Here is an 18,906-nt window from a genome sequence, read left to right on the forward strand (position 1 = left end):
CTTTTTCTAGAATTCCAGTTCTATTCTATTTCTATAGAAGTGCGAATTTGTTTTTTTCTTTCGTTGATTCTCCTAGCCGGATGTTTCTTCGAAACATCGGATTTAGGCAATGGCGGGAATGTCTTACTGCAACTAGGATCAAAAGAAGCAGTAGGGACAGATTGCTTCGGATTTTAAATAAACCCCATTACCTTCAGATTTTGGCAAGCTTTTATGGATGACTTTTGATCTCTTACGGTGCGATCCCGGGAAGACGGTTGCTTCCTCTTTTCGGCACGTGTACCTCCGCAGAATCATCCATGTCGGCTGCGTCAGAGTCCAATTCGTCAATTGATATGGAATCATAATAATCACGTACACGTACGGTGGCTGAAATAGCAGTCGATGCAGTGGCTGTGGCGGATGTGTCTTGCGACTAACCATTTCCGCATACGACTGCTTGGAGCGCTGTACCAACGAGCGCTTCACTTTTTGGGTGCGCTTTTGGTACACCGGGCATTCTTGCAAACCATGGGGAGGGTTCAAACCACAATAAGCACATTTTGTTGCTTGTTGCTGGCAGAACTCTAGACCAACATTTGGAAAGGGCGGAATTCCATTAACATGAAACCGAGAAAATTGCTCTCCAAGTTTCGAGCTTGTAAATCAATTCCTATTTAGTGAATATTCACTAAAAATTGAACTTTTTACATAATATAGATGAAAACTACCTTTCTCTTCGATGTGCTGTGCCAAAATATGCAGTTACGTGTATATTAGCTTCAGAAATGGAAATTACATGCACTACGCCCAAAATCAAAGTCTCACTGGAAATACGCCATGGAAATTAGTCCTGTTACCAACTGCCTGTGTTGTTCCGCCCAACGTTTTACCGATAAATTGCCTACTTTTAGGTTATTTCTGTACAGCTTGAATTGTGTAGCACGTTATTCTCAAGAAATAAACCAATTAAATCGTTAATTTCCAAGCTTTTCATCATAGATTAGGAGAAAAACAGGTTTGATTTGGGGCCACGTCTGTATTTTCTATATTGGGGTACATTTTACGATTGCGAAAAATTGAAAAACATCACGAAAATATGATAGACTTGAACGTTAATATCTCAGCCGTTTCTCGATGGATTCTCTATTTTCTTGGACCATTCGATCAAGGAAGAGTCAATTCTTCATATCCAATGTATTAAATAAAATATATTGATAATTATTTACTATTGATAATTTTCTAACAGTTTCGCAATGGGTTTCGGTGAATCAACCAAACCTATAAGTGCATCGCCTTGAAGTCAAATTAATGCAACAATAAGTCTACTTCTTATCCTCAGTTTGTAGCCGTAAACCTTCAGCATTGATAACGGTTGTTGGAAGTGGTTGCTGTAGAAAATTCAAACGCAACGATACCGAGGGTTAATGCTGAGACTTTGAGAAGAGTAAAATATCATTGTACTAAAGACACACAAACTAAAATACAAATAATACTCATTCCATACATACATGGTTCTGCATCACCTTTGCGTACAACCCCATTCGGCTGCACCTTTGAGTTTTTATATCGTTTTAAAATCGATTTTACTAATTCAAATTAAACTAACCACCATTTCAGCCAGTTTTCATCAGCGCATACTGAAGAACAGCATATCTGCGACTGACTACTGATAACAGATATCTAATTGTCCATTTTATTGCACAGAAATTTGATTTTTAAAAAGCACCCGAAAAAATTATTTTGAAACCATGCAGGTGAGATGCGCCAGTGGATGGGTTAAAACGCGCATGTGCTTATCGTACTGATTTTCATTTTAATTGCCTACATTAAGGCAATTAACCGAATGTTTCAGCTGTTTCGGTCATACGAAATGAGCATGGGCGTAATGCCCCACACCGACCTCAGAAGTTTGAAGGCCCATAAAATCGTTTTAAAACCATTTTTGACGACGATTTCGTATGGAACATAAAGAACACGAGTAAGCAGCATGGCTCATGGCTCAATTATTAATTTGTATAACAGCGACAGAAAGACTAAATTCCACCGAGCTAGAATTGCATCAAAACACGCAAAAATCGTTTTTTCGAGTTTTTCATGTATAACTAGAGAAAAATCATGAAATATATGTATCCAATGGCAATATTTTTCATTGCTTTATCGTATAGACTATTGAAAATAATCAAAATGGGGATATTTAACCTTATTCAGGGGTGGCGCCCCTATGGGCGTGCTACCCCCACTTCCCCTAAATACCATTGGCACAAAAAGACGCACCGGAAACAACATATTTTCTATATCGACAAACTCTGGAAGCATCGAACCGGCGAATGTCACCCGAAGCGAGCCTGACTTGGAATAAACCTTTTTGCCATCTACCGTGGCTGCTGAATGCAATTCCTTGCAGTCCAGAATATCCACGGTAGATTGCAGGGCGTTCTTTAGGCGACCTTTCCCTAAAGTCAAGCAACCTTTCCCTAAAGTCCTTGCAAGTCAAGCTCGCTGCGTTGATTACGCCTTCTATCTCGACCTCCCGCGAGGGCACATAAACTAAATATTCAACATTGTACGCCCTGTCGCCAGCAATTTCATTCGCCACCTGGTATGTAGGTGCGGTGATGCGTAGTTTGTTCCTGTTGATTTGGCTGATTTCAAGCTTCGTAAAACGACGCGTCAAATCTCGTTTTATGCCCAGAAAATCTAGGCTCTTTACTTTCTGCCGAAAGTAAACAACCCAAGGCCCAGGCGAAGCCGCATGGTACAAACGTGTGCGAGTACTATCTTTTGGAGGCCCATTTCCTCCTACTGACTCTGCCTCCATTCTCACCTCGCAAGGTGGAAGGATAATTATTGCTTATGCTAACTTACAACTAATAGCTTACTAGAAAAAAAATATCAAGAAAAAAAACTTATTCAATTTGTTTGGTAGGGTTTGGGTCACCGTGAACTTTTATATCGTTAATTTGTTGATATTTTTCGGTGAAAACTAAATTAGTTTTCACCGAAAAATATCAACAAATTAACGATATTATTCAATTTGTGTCTATTAGTTCCGCTCTGTGACGGGAGAACAATAAAGCAATCTCTTCCACTTATCTGCGCCTGCTGCTGTAGGTAGCAGCAGAAACAATAGCCTGCTTCACTGGCGTCGCCAGAAGCAGCTACTTCGCTCGCCGACAGTGATCGCCTTGGATCCGTAGATAGGAATAGCACCACACAATACACCTCGCACTACCGAACACAATCCGCGATGAGACACATCACACACGTCTGGCTCGTTCGAACTATCGGCACGGAATGTTTTTGAAAAGTTAAGCGAGAAATTGCACTTGTGTTGATAATTATGAAAAGGCAATATCTAATTGATATGAAAGCATCAATTGGGGAGCAGCTGGGACTATGTCCAAGGGCTTGACGATCCCTCCCCAGGCCATCTGCGAGGATGGGGTGGGGTTTGACAGTGGGCTCTGTTAAACCTGTATAAAAAGCTGCAGGTATCCGCAAGTAGGCTCCGCCAAAGCGACCGTGTGCCGCTCAAAGCGCACAAGCCCAAGTCCTGGTGTTAGGTGGGACGCTAAACAGCCCTGACACGACGGCCCTCCGGCGAGACAGGAGGTTTGCGCAGGCCCAATTAGCCGCCTGGAAAACCAATCATTACGAACAATATAAAAGATAATGCGACTCGATATAATCGGCAACGACCTAGGCGACGAATAAATAATCACGATTGGAAGCTTGGAACATGGAACTGCAAATCGCAAGGTTTCGCAGGTTGCGACAGGATAATCTACGATGAATCACATTCCCGCGACTTTGACCTCGTGACGCTGCAGGAAATGTGCTGAACAGGACAGAAAGTGTGGAAAAGCGGGCATCAAGCGGCTACCTTCTACCAAAGCTGTGGCACCTTCAACGAGCTGGGAACCGGCTTCATAGTGTTGGGTGAGATGCGCCAACGCATGATAGGGTGGCAGCCAATCAACGCAAGGATGTGCAAGCTGAGGATTAAAGACCGTTTCTTCAACTATAGCATCATCAACGTACACTGCCCACACGAAGGGAGACCCGACAACGAGAAAAAAGGGTTCTACGCACAGCTGGAGCAGACATACGATGGATGCCCACTGCGGGACGTCAAAATCGTCATCGGTGACATGAACGCGCAGGTAGAAAGGGAGGAAATGTATGGACCGGTCGTCGGACCGGATAGTCTGCACACCGTATCGAATGACAACGGCCAACGATGCATAAACTTCGCAGCCTCCCGCGGAATGGTAGTCCGAAGCACCTTCTTTCCCCGCAAAAATATCCACAAGGTCACATGGAGATCACCTAACCAAGAAACGGAAAACCAAATCGACCACATTCTAATCGACGGTGAATTCTTCTCCGACATCACGAACGTCCGCACTTACCGTAGTGCGAATATTGAATCCGACCACTACCTCGTTGCAGTATGCCTGCGCTAAAAACTCTCGACGGTGTACAACACGCGTCGAAGTTGAACGCCGCGGCATAACATTTGGCGGCTACAAGACGGTAGACTATCCCAACACTACAGGCGGCAGCTGGAAGTGGCACTCCTAAAGGAAGAGCAGCTAGGCGCAGCGTCTCTTGAAGATGGCTGGAGAGATATTTGATCCGCCATTGTTAGTACCGCAATCGCTGCACTAGGCACGGTGCCCCCGGATCAGAGAAACGACTGGTATGACGGCGAATGTGAGCAGTTAGTAGAAGAGAAGAATGCAGCATGGAGATTGCTTCAACACCGCACGAGGGCGAACGAGGCACGATATAAACAGGCGCGAAACAGACAAAACTCGATTTTCCGGAGGAAAAAGCTTTAGCAGGAAGATCGAGACCGTGAAGAGACGGAGCAACTGTACCGCGCTAATAACACACGAAAGTTCTATGAGAAGTTAAACCGTTCACGTAAGGGCCACGTGCCATAGCCTGATATGTGTAAGGACATAAACGGGAACCTTCTTACGAACGAGCGTGAGGTGATCCAAACGTGGCGGCACCTGAATGGCATTGTGGCAGACGAAGATGGCGGTATGGTGATGGACCTGGGAGAACGCGCACAAGACATAATTTTACCGGCTCCGGATCTCCAGGAAATCCAACGGGAGATTGGCCGGCTGAAGAACAACAAAGACCCTGGGGTTAACCAACTACCAGGAGAGCTATTTAAACACGGTAGTGAGGCACTGGGTCATTACCAAGATTTGGGAGGAGGAAGTTTTGCCGCAGGAGTGGTTGGAAGGTGTCGTGTGTCTACAAAAGGGCGATAAGCTGGATTGTAGCAACTACCGCGCAATCACATTGCTGAACGCCGCCTACAAGGTACTCTCCCAAATTTTATGCCGTCGACTAGCACCAACTGCAAGGGAGCTCGTGAGGCAGTACTAGGCGGGTTTTATGGGTGAACGCTCCACCACGGACCAGGTGTTCGCCATTCGCCAATTACTGCAGAAATGCCGCGATTACAACGTGCCCACAGATCATCTATTCATCGACTTCAAAGCCGCATATGATACAATCGATCGGGACCAGCTATGGCAGCTAATGCATGAACACGGTTTTCCGGATAAACTAACACGGTTGTTCGGGTGATGTGAACCCGGTGAAAATGGTTCTCGACAACGATCCGACGGGCACAAGAAGGCGAGGTGCGCAGCGGGCAAGGTAGACCGATCAGGTAGAAGATGACTTGCGGACCCTCCGTAGACTTCGTGGTTGGCGACGTGTAGCCATGGACCGAGCCGAATGGAGAAGACTCTTATATACCGCACAGGCCACTTCGGCCTTAGTCTGAATAAATAATCAAATATAACGTTCCACGTTCTGCCGGGTATCTTGCTGCAGCGCGACCACCCGCGCTGCGTCCTTCTCCTCCAGAATCTGTCTGCACTTTTCGTCGAACCAATCGTTCCGTCAACTTCGTCCCATATACCCGACGTTGTTCTCCGCTGCGTCGTAAATGGCTGCTTTGACTGTATTCCAGCAGTCATCAAGAGGAGCCCCATCCAGCTCACCCTCTTCCGGCAACGCTGCCTCGAGATGCTGAAGTTGAAGAACCGGCCTTTGATTCTCAACCTGCACATTCTCTCGTTGATCGGCCACCACCCGATCACGCGCCTTTGCATATCATATCACTATGGAAGCTGTTCCCAGCTGATTACCTCTAAACGTTCGCACCATTGATCCTTCCCAACAAACCTCCTGCAGCGCTACGATGCCGAATCCACGGTCCTTGAGCACATCGGCGAGTATGCGTGTGCTCCCGATGAAGTTGAGAGATTTGCAGTTCCACGAACCGAGTTTCCAATCGTTAGTCCCTTTTCGTCGCAGTGGTCTTCGCCGATGGTTCCGGTCCGTACTCTCTTGTTGATTGTTCGTTGCGTATGTTTTTTTTTAAAGTTTGGGTTGCAGGGCCTGACACCAAACCCCCTCGCTGGCACTTGGACGATGATCAGCCGCCGCTAACATGGAGAACAGACGCTGTTGTGAGCCGATCCTGACATGGAGAACAGACGCTCATTAAGATTTGCACCTCCGGAGAGGAGCAAACTCCCCCTTCCCTGTCAGCATACGACCATTGTTCCCACCGGGGTTGGTTACTCGATCTTCCCTAAGGTTGCTCGTATCCCGGTCAGCACCACGGGGGGTAGGTATAGGAATTGCTTGGTAAGAGGCTAAGGACCGCGAGATGGGGTCTATTTTATTCCTTCAGGTACGCGAAGTACCAATGGTACGCTTTACCCAGCAAATCTTATGATGCTTATACGACTTTTTTCATGTACTCACAAACTACATATTTGATACGCTTTCATATAATTCATATAGTTCATATAGTTATCGCAATTTGAAATGTTCATAACAATTACCCCTCTATGTTTGTTGCGGATAAAATGGAACGCAACATTGTCTTCATCCTCTGAAGATGAGGACATAAACTAATCGCTATAGTTTTTCGTTGCTTTTTTTCGCATTTTTTTAGCGACAATTACACTCCTTACTCAGCACACATCAATGTATTATTTATTCACGACAGGAAACAAATTACCTTTGTTCTAATTATTCGAACATTAAGAAATAATAATTGCATTGAATGTTTCACAAATTAAAATGTTTCGAACTGAAAAATATAATTCAACTTTATTAGCATTTGTTTCTTATCAGCAGGGTATGAATTGAATCAAAATACAATCCAGGGTTTGCTCTTGCTTGTTATTTGACTTGCTCTTTGCGTCCCCTCCTGATTGATGAGTGGCGCAAAAGAGCATGCTGATAAAATAATGAGGAAAATGTTACCGACAGCCGCTCCCTGAACACCGCAAAAAAAATATCACTAAAAGATAGACATTGGAATTAATTGAATTATTTAAATTTCCTCGTCACGTTCCATCGGTGAACGGCTGAGGCCCTTCTCCATAGTTGATATCGCTTTTACTCGCCCACTCATTTATGTTTCAGAGCGTTGGAGCCACATCCCACCCATCGAATTCAGGCGGGAGCTTTCTCGTGAAGAAGGAACAGTGCGGAGAATACTCCAAATTCCAAAAGTGGTGTCAGTTAAAATGTGAATAATTTTGGCAGCAATTTTCCAAGCAATTCATCCCAAAAGCTCAAAGTGTCAGAAGATGGCGTGAGACAACATCAACAGTCACTGGATGCCAACTTCCATTCTTGGGTTGTCAGATTTTCGTTCTCGATGGCAGCTAACTACGAATTAAGAGCTGGTGAGAAGCGATTTCAAATGGAAAATTGATTAAATATGTAAATTTCTCACGATAGTTTGTGGCAGAAATATTGGACATCAGATGAAAACAGAAACTTATTTAATTATGCAAACTACGCAAATACATAATTGGAGCTTAGGCAAATCAGTGAAATGAGGCGTTGGGTAATAAATTGAACAAACATATTAATTGTAAATATGAAATGATTGTAATAACTAATGCTCATGAGGTCATGTATCAAAAATATGTTATTTTTTCGCAAATGAGTAACGTCCCGTTTTCCTCGGAACACTCAAAAAGTTATAGTTCTTAAAAGACTCTTCTAATTGATAACTCAATAACAGAGTAATGATTCGGATATTTCAATTTACGATGAAAACAAAAGCGGTTCAAATTTAACTGTCTGGCGTCCATAATTGAGTGCTTTCCTCCCGTATACAGAGTAGAGCAATACCAAATTACGTGGAAATCATACCTTCTGCCTTCACCCTTTTTGACACTTGAAACGAGGAGTTTCAAGCGAAATTTCGCCGCGAAGATTCTTCCACACGATTTGATTTAGAGCAAACGTCGTTTTCATTCGAACCACCCAGCCCGAACCGAATTGTATACGTCGGTAGCATTTGAAGCCGAGAAATAATCAAATGTTTAAATGGGATTCCCCACTTTCTTCATTGGAACGTGACTTTGCTTCCTGTTTTGCATCCTTTTCCCAACTCTGGCCGTTCCCAAATTGCTGCCTCTTCAGTTGCTATCATTTCGGAGCCATCAGCAAAAATTGAAATTCAACTTACCTGATTATGTATTCTGACCTGGGCTCCTGCTTCGTGCGGTTAACCCTTTTTCTAGGAACAATCTATGGCGCTTGAAAGAAAATCGAATGACAGAATGGCCCACATGAATACCTTGGCATCGCATTTATATAAAGAAACTCAACCCAATGCTTTATTCCACTTTCATAAACCTTCATTTCTCTCCTTTATGTATTTTTCAACTGCAACAGTTCTCAATGATTCGCTGAAGCTGGCAGATGTGGCATGTCCGCCGCTGTTCCCCCCGAGGCACGGCTATCTGGAGTGCAGTCGACCGATCGATGAGATTTCCGACGGACCCAACGGAGGACGGCTCAAAATCACAAACCGCCCAGGCAGCCAATGTATTCTGAAGTGCCCGACCGGGTATCGGCTGGAAGGAAAATTTTCCAAGATCTGTGGCACCACGGGCGAGTGGATTGGAGACGAGAGTGGAACATGCATCAGTAAGTTATATTTTTTATTAGCAACTACTAAACATATTTTATATATTTTATATTATAACTTTTTTTTGTTAAAAATGAAATATTGTACTCATGGTAGCCCCAGTGTTCAGTATAACGTTCTCGGGAATATCGCGTCTCGTTTTACCTCTATCATGGCGCATATCCAGTTAACAGTCACGTAAATATCTGCTTTTCCCATGCAGCATCTGCTCCCCTAGAAAACACTGCATCATTTTTCAACCAATAAAACATCCGAACCATCCAGAATGATCTGGTCCACTGAAAAACTGCGGCTGTTCCAAACTTTCACATTTTACACAAAACTATTAGCTAAACTAGCGCATAAATCAAGCGAATGTCACAACTTTTCACCCGGTGGCATCCTTGACCCTATCGAGAGCTGCCATCGCCAACATGTGTGTGAACGTGAGCACACAAACGAGCTCACAAATCCATTTTCAGATATATTCAGCGTCGAGCGAATGTGCTGATGATCATCCACCAGGAACTGGGAAAACGTGAAAAAACTTTGTCCTTTGTCCAACCCAACTCCAATTGGTCAGTTCAGCACATATAAAAAGCTATATGGCAGGTTCTGATTCCCCCTTCTGTCCCACAGCAGATGTCGTTCCATCGAGAATGACTCAGTTTTTCACGAATAGCTTATTTATGTTCTGAAGAGTGGGTGAAATGGAGCCCTACCTCCACTGAATCCACTGATTGCCTGTAAATGTATTGCAAAACTTTCACTTGCGGTTTTCTGGTGACTCCGAATCACCTGAGACATATAAAACAAAAGGGTCCACTTATCGAGTTCAATTAGGTGAAAACACAACTGCACACAATTGGCGAGCTCACTCTGTTCCCTCAGTGCTGCACAATCGCACGAGGGCTGGATGCATGAAAAGGAAAAGTTTTTTTTCATCCCACTAGACTTCATAGCCTTACCGTTCCAATTTCCCTTTGATTCTGCAGTGCTGAACGAACGGGACCTTTAATTGCTCTGACCGGATTTTTTGTTCTGCTCCCCCTCAGGATATCCTCAACCGAAGCTGACCTGCCCGACAAGTGTGAACGTGGAGCTGCACCCGAACGAGACGGACCACACGACGGTCAAACTGCGGCGGCCCAAGACGGACGTGAGCTGGGAACGGGATATCGTGGTCGAGCCGTACTGGGCCAAGAAGGATGTCCTCCAGCTGCCACTCGGGTCGGTCAATATCAGCTATACGGCCAAGCATCCCGTTTCCAAGCTGACCAGCAGCTGCACCTTTGTCGTCAACGTGATGGGTGAGTTGATGCACATGCCTGGTGGGTGGAGTTTTTCTGATGTTAAATCAATTAGTCCGTCATATGTGATAAGAAAATTATTTTGAGCTTTTTAGTGGAATGTTTTCACCTTTCATAAGACGAGTTTAAACAATCCCATTGAATTCCACCACTTAATTGTATCCTGACAGATACGTATTTCGACCTCAACAGTAAGGCCGTCTTCAATGTCTCGAAGTCGAGTCAAGTACGAGACATTGAAGACGGCCTTACTGTTGAGGTCGAAATACGTATCTGTCAGGATACAATTAAGTGGTGGAATTCAATGGGATTGTTTAAACTCGTCTTATGAAAGCCGTCATATGTGTTGAGGATATGATTAGCGGTATTTGATTGAGATGGGTTGGATTGCTGGATCGTTCTTAGTGGGTTCTATAACTGAAGTCGTTTCGAGTCTAAACGATGATTTGTTTTTTATGAAACAGCCTTGGACTTGAGGACGCATAGCGGATGCACACGCGTATCAGATATGAACCGCTACATGACAAAGTTTCTTTATAGTAAAGAGCATAATAATAATACCCACGTTGGTGAATTCTTTTTCTTTATCCACATTAATAATCAGGCATAACAAAAAAAAATAATGTACTTCCTGTTAGGCCCACTATTGGCCGTTCCTTAATGATAAAGTTTTTCAAAACAAATAATCAAAACCTAAAAAAAAAATTCATAATCGAGATATGATTTTATCTACCTTTGTAGTTGGAGCCCTAATCACCCGGGTAGACGACAATAGCTCATTAAGACTTTTATGCACAGCATAAGCGGCTTTAGTCTGGAAATAAATAAAAGCCATATGCCTCATATCCTATCTCCAACCAAATAAATACCCCAAACCGAGCAAATGCCTGAATTGAAAATTGAAAAAAGCTTCAGAGTCTCTTGAAAGGCTTCCGTACCTCATGAAAGGAGGCTTTCGGGCCTCTTTAAAGGAGGCTTCCGGGCCTCTTGAAAGGAGGCTTCCGGGCCTCTTGAAAGGAGGCTTCCGGGCCTCTTGAAAGGAGGCTTCCGGGCCTCTTGAAAGGAGGCTTCTGGGCCTCTTGAAAGGAGGCTTCTGGGCCTCTTGAAAGGAGGCTTCCGGGCCTCTTGAAAGGAGGCTTCCGGGCCTCTTGAAAGGAGGCTTCCGGGCCTCTTGAAAGGAGGCTTCCGGGCCTCTTGAAAGGAGGCTTCCGGGCCTCTTGAAAGGAGGCTTCCGGGCCTCTTGAAAGGAGGCTTCCGGGCCTCTTGAAAGGAGGCTTCCGGGCCTCTTGAAAGGAGGCTTCCGGGCCTCTTGAAAGGAGGCTTCCGGGCCTCTTGAAAGGCTTCCGAGCCTCTTGAAAGGAGGCTTCCGGGCCTCTTGAAAGGAGGCTTCCGGGCCTCTTAAAAGGAGGCTTCCGAGCCTCTTGAAAGGAGGCTTCCGGGCCTCTTGAAAGGAGGCTTCCGGGCCTCTTGAAAGGAGGCTTCCGGGCCTCTTGAAAGGAGGCTTCCGGGCCTCTTGAAAGGAGGCTTCCGGGCCTCTTGAAAGGAGGCTTCCGGGCCTCTTGAAAGGAGGCTTCCGGGCCTCTTGAAAGGAGGCTTCCGGGCCTCTTGAAAGGAGGCTTCCGGGCCTCTTGAGAGGAGGCTTCCGGGCCTCTTGAAAGGAGGCTTCAGGGCCTCTTGAAATGAGGCTTCCGGGCCTCTTGAAAGGAGGCTTCCGGGCCTCTGGAAATAAGGCACCCGGGCCTCGTGAAAGGAGGCTTCCGGGCCTCTTGAAAGGAGGCTTCCGGGCCTCTTGAAAGGAGGCTTCGGGCCTCTTGGAAGGAGGCTTCTGGGCCTCTTGAAAGGAGGCTTTCGGGCCTCTTGAAAGGAGGCTTCCAGGCCTCTTGAAGGAGGCTGGAGCCTCTTGAAAGGAGGCTTCCAGGCCTCTTGAAAGGAGGCTTCCAGGCCTCTTGAAGGAGGCTTCCGAGGCCTCTTGAAAGGAGGCTTCCAGGCCTCTTGAAAGGAGGCTTCTGAGCCTCTTGAAGGAGGCTTCCGAGCCTCTTGAAGGAGGCTTCCAGGCCTCTTGAAGGAGGCTTCCAGGCCTCTTGAAATGAGGCCTGAGCCTCTTGAAAGGAGGCCTGAGCCCTCTTGAAGGAGGCTGAGCCTCTTGAAGGAGGCTTCTGAGCCTCTTTAAAGGAGGCTTCTGAGCCTCTTGAAAGGAGGCTTCCGGGCCTATTGAAAGGAGGCCTTCAGGCCTCTTGAAAGGAGCCTTTTGGGCCTCTTGAAAGGAGGCTTCCGGGCCTCTTGAAAGGAGGCCTGAGGCCTCTTGAAAGGAGGCTTCCGAGGCCTCTTGAAAGGAGACTTCCGGGCCTCTTGAAAGGAGCCTTCCGGGCCTCTTGAAAGGAGACTTCTGGCCTCTTGAAAGGAGGCTTCCAGGCCTCTTGAAAGGAGGCCTGAGGCCTCTTGAAAGGAGGCTTCCGAGCCTCTTGGAAGGAGGCTTCCGAGCCTCTTGAAATGAGGCTTCCGAGGGAGGCTTCTTGAAAGGAGGCTTCCGAGGGAGGCTTCTTGAAAGGAGGCTTCCGAGGAAGGCTTCTTGATAGGAGGCTTCCGAGGGAGGCTTCTTGAAAGGAGGCTTTCGAGCCTCTTGAAAGGAGGCTTCCGAGCCTCTTGAAAGGAGGCTTCCGAGCCTCTTGAAAGGAGGCTTCCGAGCCTCTTGAAAGGAGGCTTCTGAGCCTCTTGAAAGGAGGCTTCTGAGCCTCTTGAAAGGAGGCTGAGCCTCTTGAAAGGAGGCCTGAGCCTCTTGAAAGGAGGCCTGAGGCCTCTTGAAAGGAGGCTTGAGGCCTCTTGAAAGGAGGGCCTGAGCCTCTTGAAAGGAGGCTTCTGAGCCTCTTGAAAGGAGGCTCTGAGCCTCTTGAAAGGAGGCTTCTGAGCCTCTTGAAAGGAGACTTCTGAGCCTCTTGAAGTAGGCTTCCGGGCCTCTTGAAAGGAGGCCTGGGCCTCTTGAAAGGAGGCTTCCGGGCCTCTTGAAAGGAGGCTTCCGGGCCTCTTGAAAGGAGGCTTCCGGGCCTCTTGAAAGGAGGCTTCCGGGCCTCTTGAAAGGAGGCTTCCGGGCCTCTTGAAGGAGGCTTCAGGCCTCTTGAAAGGAGACTTCCGGGCCTCTTGAAAGGAGCCTTCGGGCCTCTTGAAAGGAGACTTCCGGGCCTCTTGAAAGGAGGCTTCTGAGCCTCTTGAAGGAGGCTTCTGAGCCTCTTGAAAGGAGGCCTGAGCCTCTTGAAGGAGGCTTCCGAGGCCTCTTGGAAGGAGGCTTCCAGGCCTCTTGGAAGGAGGCTTCCGAGCCTCTTGAAATGAGGCTTCCGAGGGAGGCTTCTTGAAAGGAGGCTTCCGAGGGAGACTTCTTGATAGGAGGCTTCCGAGGGAGACTTCTTGAAAGGAGGCTTTCGAGCCTCTTGAAAGGAGGCTTCCGAGCCTCTTGAAGGAGGCTTCTGAGCCTCTTGAAGGAGGCTTCTGAGCCTCTTGAAGGAGGCTTCTGAGCCTCTTGAAAGGAGGCTTGAGCCTCTTGAAGGAGGCTTCTGAGGCCTCTTGAAGGAGGCTTCTGAGCCTCTTGAAGGAGGCTTCCGAGGCCTCTTGAAGGAGGCTTCCGAGCCTCTTGAAGGAGGCCTGAGCCTCTTGAAAGGAGGCCTGAGCCTCTTGAAGGAGGCTTCTGAGCCTCTTGAAGGAGGCTTGAGCCTCTTGAAGGAGGCTTCTGAGCCTCTTGAAAGGAGGCTTCCTGAGCCTCTTGAAAGGAGACTTCTGAGCCTCTTGAAGTAGGCTTCCGGGCCTCTTGAAGGAGGCCTGAGGCCTCTTGAAAGGAGGCTTCCGGGCCTCTTGAAAGGAGGCTCTGGGCCTCTTGAAAGAAGGCTTCCGGGCCTCTTGAAAGGAGGCTTCCGAGCCACTTGAAAGGAGACTTCCGGGCCTCTTGAAAGGAGAATTCCGGGCCTCTTGAAAGGAGGCTTCCGAGCCTCTTGAAAGGAGGCCTGAGCCTCTTGAAAGGAGGCTTCTGAGCCTCTTGAAAGGAGGCTTCTGAGCCTCTTGAAAGGAGGCTTCGAGCCTCTTGAAAGGAGGCTTCCAGGCCTCTTGAAAGGAGGCTTCTGAGCCTCTTGAAAGGAGGCTTCCGAGCCTCTTGAAGGAGGCTTCTGAGCCTCTTGAAAGGAGGCCTGGGCCTCTTGAAAGGAGGCTTCCGAGCCTCTTGAAAGGAGGCTTCCGAGCCTCTTGAAAGGAGGCTTCCGAGCCTCTTGAAAGGAGGCTTCCGAGCCTCTAAGGCTTTTAAGCCTTTTTAGCGAAGGTTCTGAGCTTTCCAGAAAAGGCCTTCATGCCATATGCAGACTTCCAGGCGTCTAGATTCTAGGTTTTAGTCACTCAAATTTTTGTTCTTTCGATCTTTTGTTCCTTAGCCTTTTATACACTATTCTGGTTGTAGTCGTCAGAATACAAAAGGTTTTGATTTACTGATTGCCATGCATACTATCATATGGAGTATCATTTTCCACAGGACTCGATCCTGGGCCAATCGCGTCCAGCCGCCCTGAACATTGAGCGCCCTCAGGTCCTCTTCAACTGCAAAAAGCCTTCGTGTACGCGGCCTTCCACGAAGCCTGTGGCCTCTTCCAGGTTCTCTACTAAATATTATCTTCGCTTGACGGTATTCTGGCATACGAACAACGTGACCAGCCCACCGTAGTCTGTCGTGTTGTATAAGCTTAATAATATCCAGCTCTTTATACACCTGGTACAACTCGTGATTCATGCGACGCTGCCAGATACCGTTCTCATGTTTACCGCCGAGTATTGGCCGTAGCACCTTACGCTCAAACACTCCGAAAGCTCTCCGATCAGCCTCCTTTAACGTGTCATGGCCGTATAAAGCCACCAGAAGAATCAAAGTAGTATACAGCGCAAATTTTGTCTTCGTTTGCAGACTACGAGACTTAAGCTGGTTACGAAGTCCGTAATAAGCCCTATTGGCAGCTGCAATGCACCTTTTCACCTCGCGGGTAACATCATTATCGCACGTCACTAATGTTCCAAGATACACAAATTCTTTCACCAATTTCACATTTTTCACCATCCAGCACCATTTCGCCACCACTAATGAACCCACGTTGATTACCAGCGAACATGTACTTCGTTTTTCTGATATTGATCGTGAGTCCAATCCTCGCTGTCTCCCTCTTAAAAGGCACAAAAGCCTCTTCCACGGCACGGCGAGGAATAATATTGAGACATGTTAAATATATAGACCTCATGCCAACGGCAGAATAAGCAACTTATATCTTGCGAGTTCATCAACTTATTTGATTACTGTATATTCAACTGCAATTGCACCCTGCATTACATATCGTTCGCTCAGAAGCATTCACGTCTCACAGTGCGAAGTGCTCTTCATTGTAGGTACTGTAATCATAGTCCATTTTTTTTCTTTCTCAAACAGCTGGTCGGCCCCCGACAGTTGACTTTTGTCCGGACACCCAGATCTACACCATCGAAGGTCGACATCAAAGTGTAAAGGCCACCTGGGAGGAGCCAATCTTCTCCGACAACGTGGGGGTTGTCACCATCACAAAATCCAACGTAAGTAATCCTGTCATACTTTTTTTTTTGTTCGCCTCTTTGCTGAGGGGCTGACCATATATCACGTGGACAATTTATGAGGGGGGTTATGTCGAATGTCCACGGTTCATAATTTTTTTTAAGTTCCATGCTGGGCGTGTCATGGATGGATGGATGGATGTTCCATGGATGGGCGTGTCAAAAACTGATCAAAACTTGTTCACGTGGTATATGGACAGCACTTGAAGGACCCGCACTTTTTTTTGTGCGGCATAAATTATAATCCCATTTTGTGTCGTTCACTCGCTGCTTCTCAGAGCCCCGGAACGGACTACGGTGCAGGCAGCCATCTCATCACCTACGATGCCCACGATGAGGCGGAATGGAGCGCCAAATGTGTCTTCAAAATAGTGGTCAACGTCAGCAAACGAAAGGACGTCCAACATTTCCAGCTCCCGATCCTCTATAATCGGTTTTACTTTTAATTGTGTGGTGGGGGGAACAGCTCTGGCGGGTAACCATCATCGTCTCTTTGATTTTTTTTCTTCTTGCAACTCGTTCGGTTGAAAGTCCTGCTTGGTTCACTTTTCCTTCAATCGCCCACTTGCTCGGAAAAAAGCTGCTTAATTTAGCCAGTTTTTCTACACGTGAACGATTCGATGGATGCAACTTTGTTACCATCGTAGTTTTCTTTTTTTTTGTGATATTCGCGAATCACAGACGTTCGCGTAGAATGATACGAACGAACTTTTTTTGAATAAGAAACCCGATTTTTTATGTTTTAGAAGTATATGCTTTTTTTTCTTGTATGTAATTTTAAAATCCTGGGCACATTCTTGTCCAGAACATTTTAAATCCCAAGCGAAACTACTTTTACTAGGTTCAAACTCATGATGAGAGCATCATGTTGAACAAATAAAGAGAGAAAATGAAAACAATAATAAATTGCTTAAGAGAGTAAAAAAAACACTTTACAAAACACAACACGAAAACTCCCTCCCTCGTTTAATAGGATGGAAAGGAAAACTGACAGACAATGGAGAGTCATAAAAACCTAGTTTCTGATAAGGACTTTTGTAAATAGTTCCGGCTTAGAAGTGAGTGCTACATAGACACTGAATGAAGCAGCAAAATCATAGCCGAAGAGGATATGGTCATAATCATAAAGTGAAACATTGCAAAGTGCTGCAAGCTGAATAAAGAGTTGAGTAACGAACGTAAAACGTGTTTCGAACCAAATATTAATAAATGAAAACATATGAAATTGTGACAAGACGAGATCCATATGTGTAAGCGAAAAGAAGTAATAGATAGCTTCTAGAAAGCCCATTATCCGTGGATGCAAGAGGCCAGCTATTCAACAAAGGTAAGACATAAGCATGCTTAGGATTTGTAAAAGCCATCTTTAGTGGATCTGTTTCGGCTGTAGTGAGAAGTAGTGCAAACGCATATTCAAGAATTAAGTAAAGCACTTTGTCTTGTACATGTGTCGGTGAATTAGTATGCTTTTATTTGAACAAAAATTGTACACATTAAGAAAAAAATGTGTAGAAATTTGTCAGCGAGTATTCTTAGCTCCTAGGTGATAAGTAAGCGGAACAGAAATCCTTTTCAAGGTGTACGAAGGAAAGCATGCAACAATATATCAATTTAAAACGAAAATAACGTCCATTAATGAAACAAATGTGATGACTGGCCTTTACGAAATATTATTGATTCGAATATATACGTTTGAACCACTAACAGTCCAAGTAATATCACAGACAGCATAATAAAACAGTCTTCGGCTATGGTGGAGCAATGCAAATCTTGAATTTAATTAAAAACACATTTCTCTGAGTGCCATGATGTAGGTACATGATCCACTTGTATACTCTACTGCGACTGCATTCTGAGTAAATAATTTTTAGCTTTATTTCGTAAGTGGAACTCCATTCTATGAAATGCAATAGCGTATGATATCTAAGATTCAAGTAAAGTTCTCATAGTCTGAGATGTCTCTGTATCGGAAACTAAAAAAAAGCTATGATGATGACGATGAAGACAGAACTTCCATAGCAACTGCATTTTACAATGACGCAGCTTCAAACGGCTTCCTTTTGAAGGAATCAAGAAAACTAGCGAAGACCATGTGTTTCAACGGAAATTTTTTTCAATACTCCAAATTTCCACTGGAAATCGAATTCTATATTTTAATTTTTAGTCCCTACTTTCCTCGGGGTAGTCTTTGAATTTCTAAGAGAATTTTTTCAACTGTTTTTTTCCTTTTTTTTGGAAATTTCTTTTACATTTACTCCGTCAATAGACTGATTCACTCTTACATGCTTCACTTTTCCTCAAATATCCGTCCACTCAAACCTCATAAACGTTTTTGTGCTTTTATTCTTCTACTTTTGAAAATTGAAAGCTCTATAGAGTTGTAGACTGAGTAAAGGTGCAATAAGCATTTCGTTGACATCTATACACTGAAAAACTGTACTTAGACCTCTTCATGTTTTCGAAGAGTATCATAAATTCAACCGGTCAGCCCAGCATCACAATTCTTATGCTAAAATAAGCCTTCAGTCGAATTTTCAGCAAATTTGGTTGAAATTTCGAGGTGGCTCAAATTGATTTAGTGTTTTTGGGCTATTTTCAATTTTCGAAAAGAAGAGAAGAGAACAGATGTAAACGCCGAAAAACATCGCAAGTTGTTCGGACAAAAAAGCTTTGATTTCACTTGCTACTACGATGCACTCGATGGTAAAAGCATACAGACATATGGTGCAATGAACCACACTTTGAAGTTGTTTGTTGAAAGCATCAAAAATCATCGAAAACTAATGTTTCTGTGTTCAAATAACTTGCTTGAAGAAATCCTAACTTGTGAATCGATAACAAATGTTCAGCTTCTGACAGGGTTTGCAGAAATCATTCTCAAAAGATAACGAACAGCGATAAAAGAGCGGCAAAACCTGTTCCGAATCATAACAAGCCATAATACCAAACTTATCAAACTTGCATACAAGTGCGAAAAAACAAATCGGAAGCCCCCACAGAAAAATTGTGATTCTCGCTTTGTTTTCGCTCATT

General features: G+C 45.2%; 1 protein-coding gene across 1 annotated transcript in view; it reads left to right on the forward strand.

The window, feature by feature from the left end:
- LOC134217619 (uncharacterized) overlaps positions 1 to 17,493 on the forward strand; it is a 394,075-nt gene extending 376,582 nt beyond the window's left edge. The window contains exons 9-12 of the mRNA XM_062696420.1: positions 8,728 to 8,982; positions 10,018 to 10,272; positions 15,716 to 15,855; positions 16,152 to 17,493. Of these exons, the coding sequence (XP_062552404.1) occupies positions 8,728 to 8,982; positions 10,018 to 10,272; positions 15,716 to 15,855; positions 16,152 to 16,319 (818 nt within the window). The 3' untranslated portion in view covers positions 16,320 to 17,493. The remainder of the gene's footprint in view (positions 1 to 8,727; positions 8,983 to 10,017; positions 10,273 to 15,715; positions 15,856 to 16,151) is intronic.
- The last annotated feature ends 1,413 nt before the right edge of the window (positions 17,494 to 18,906 follow it).

This window comes from Armigeres subalbatus, chromosome 2 (assembly GCF_024139115.2).
Source record: "Armigeres subalbatus isolate Guangzhou_Male chromosome 2, GZ_Asu_2, whole genome shotgun sequence".
NCBI classification, from domain to species: Eukaryota; Metazoa; Arthropoda; class Insecta; order Diptera; family Culicidae; genus Armigeres; species Armigeres subalbatus.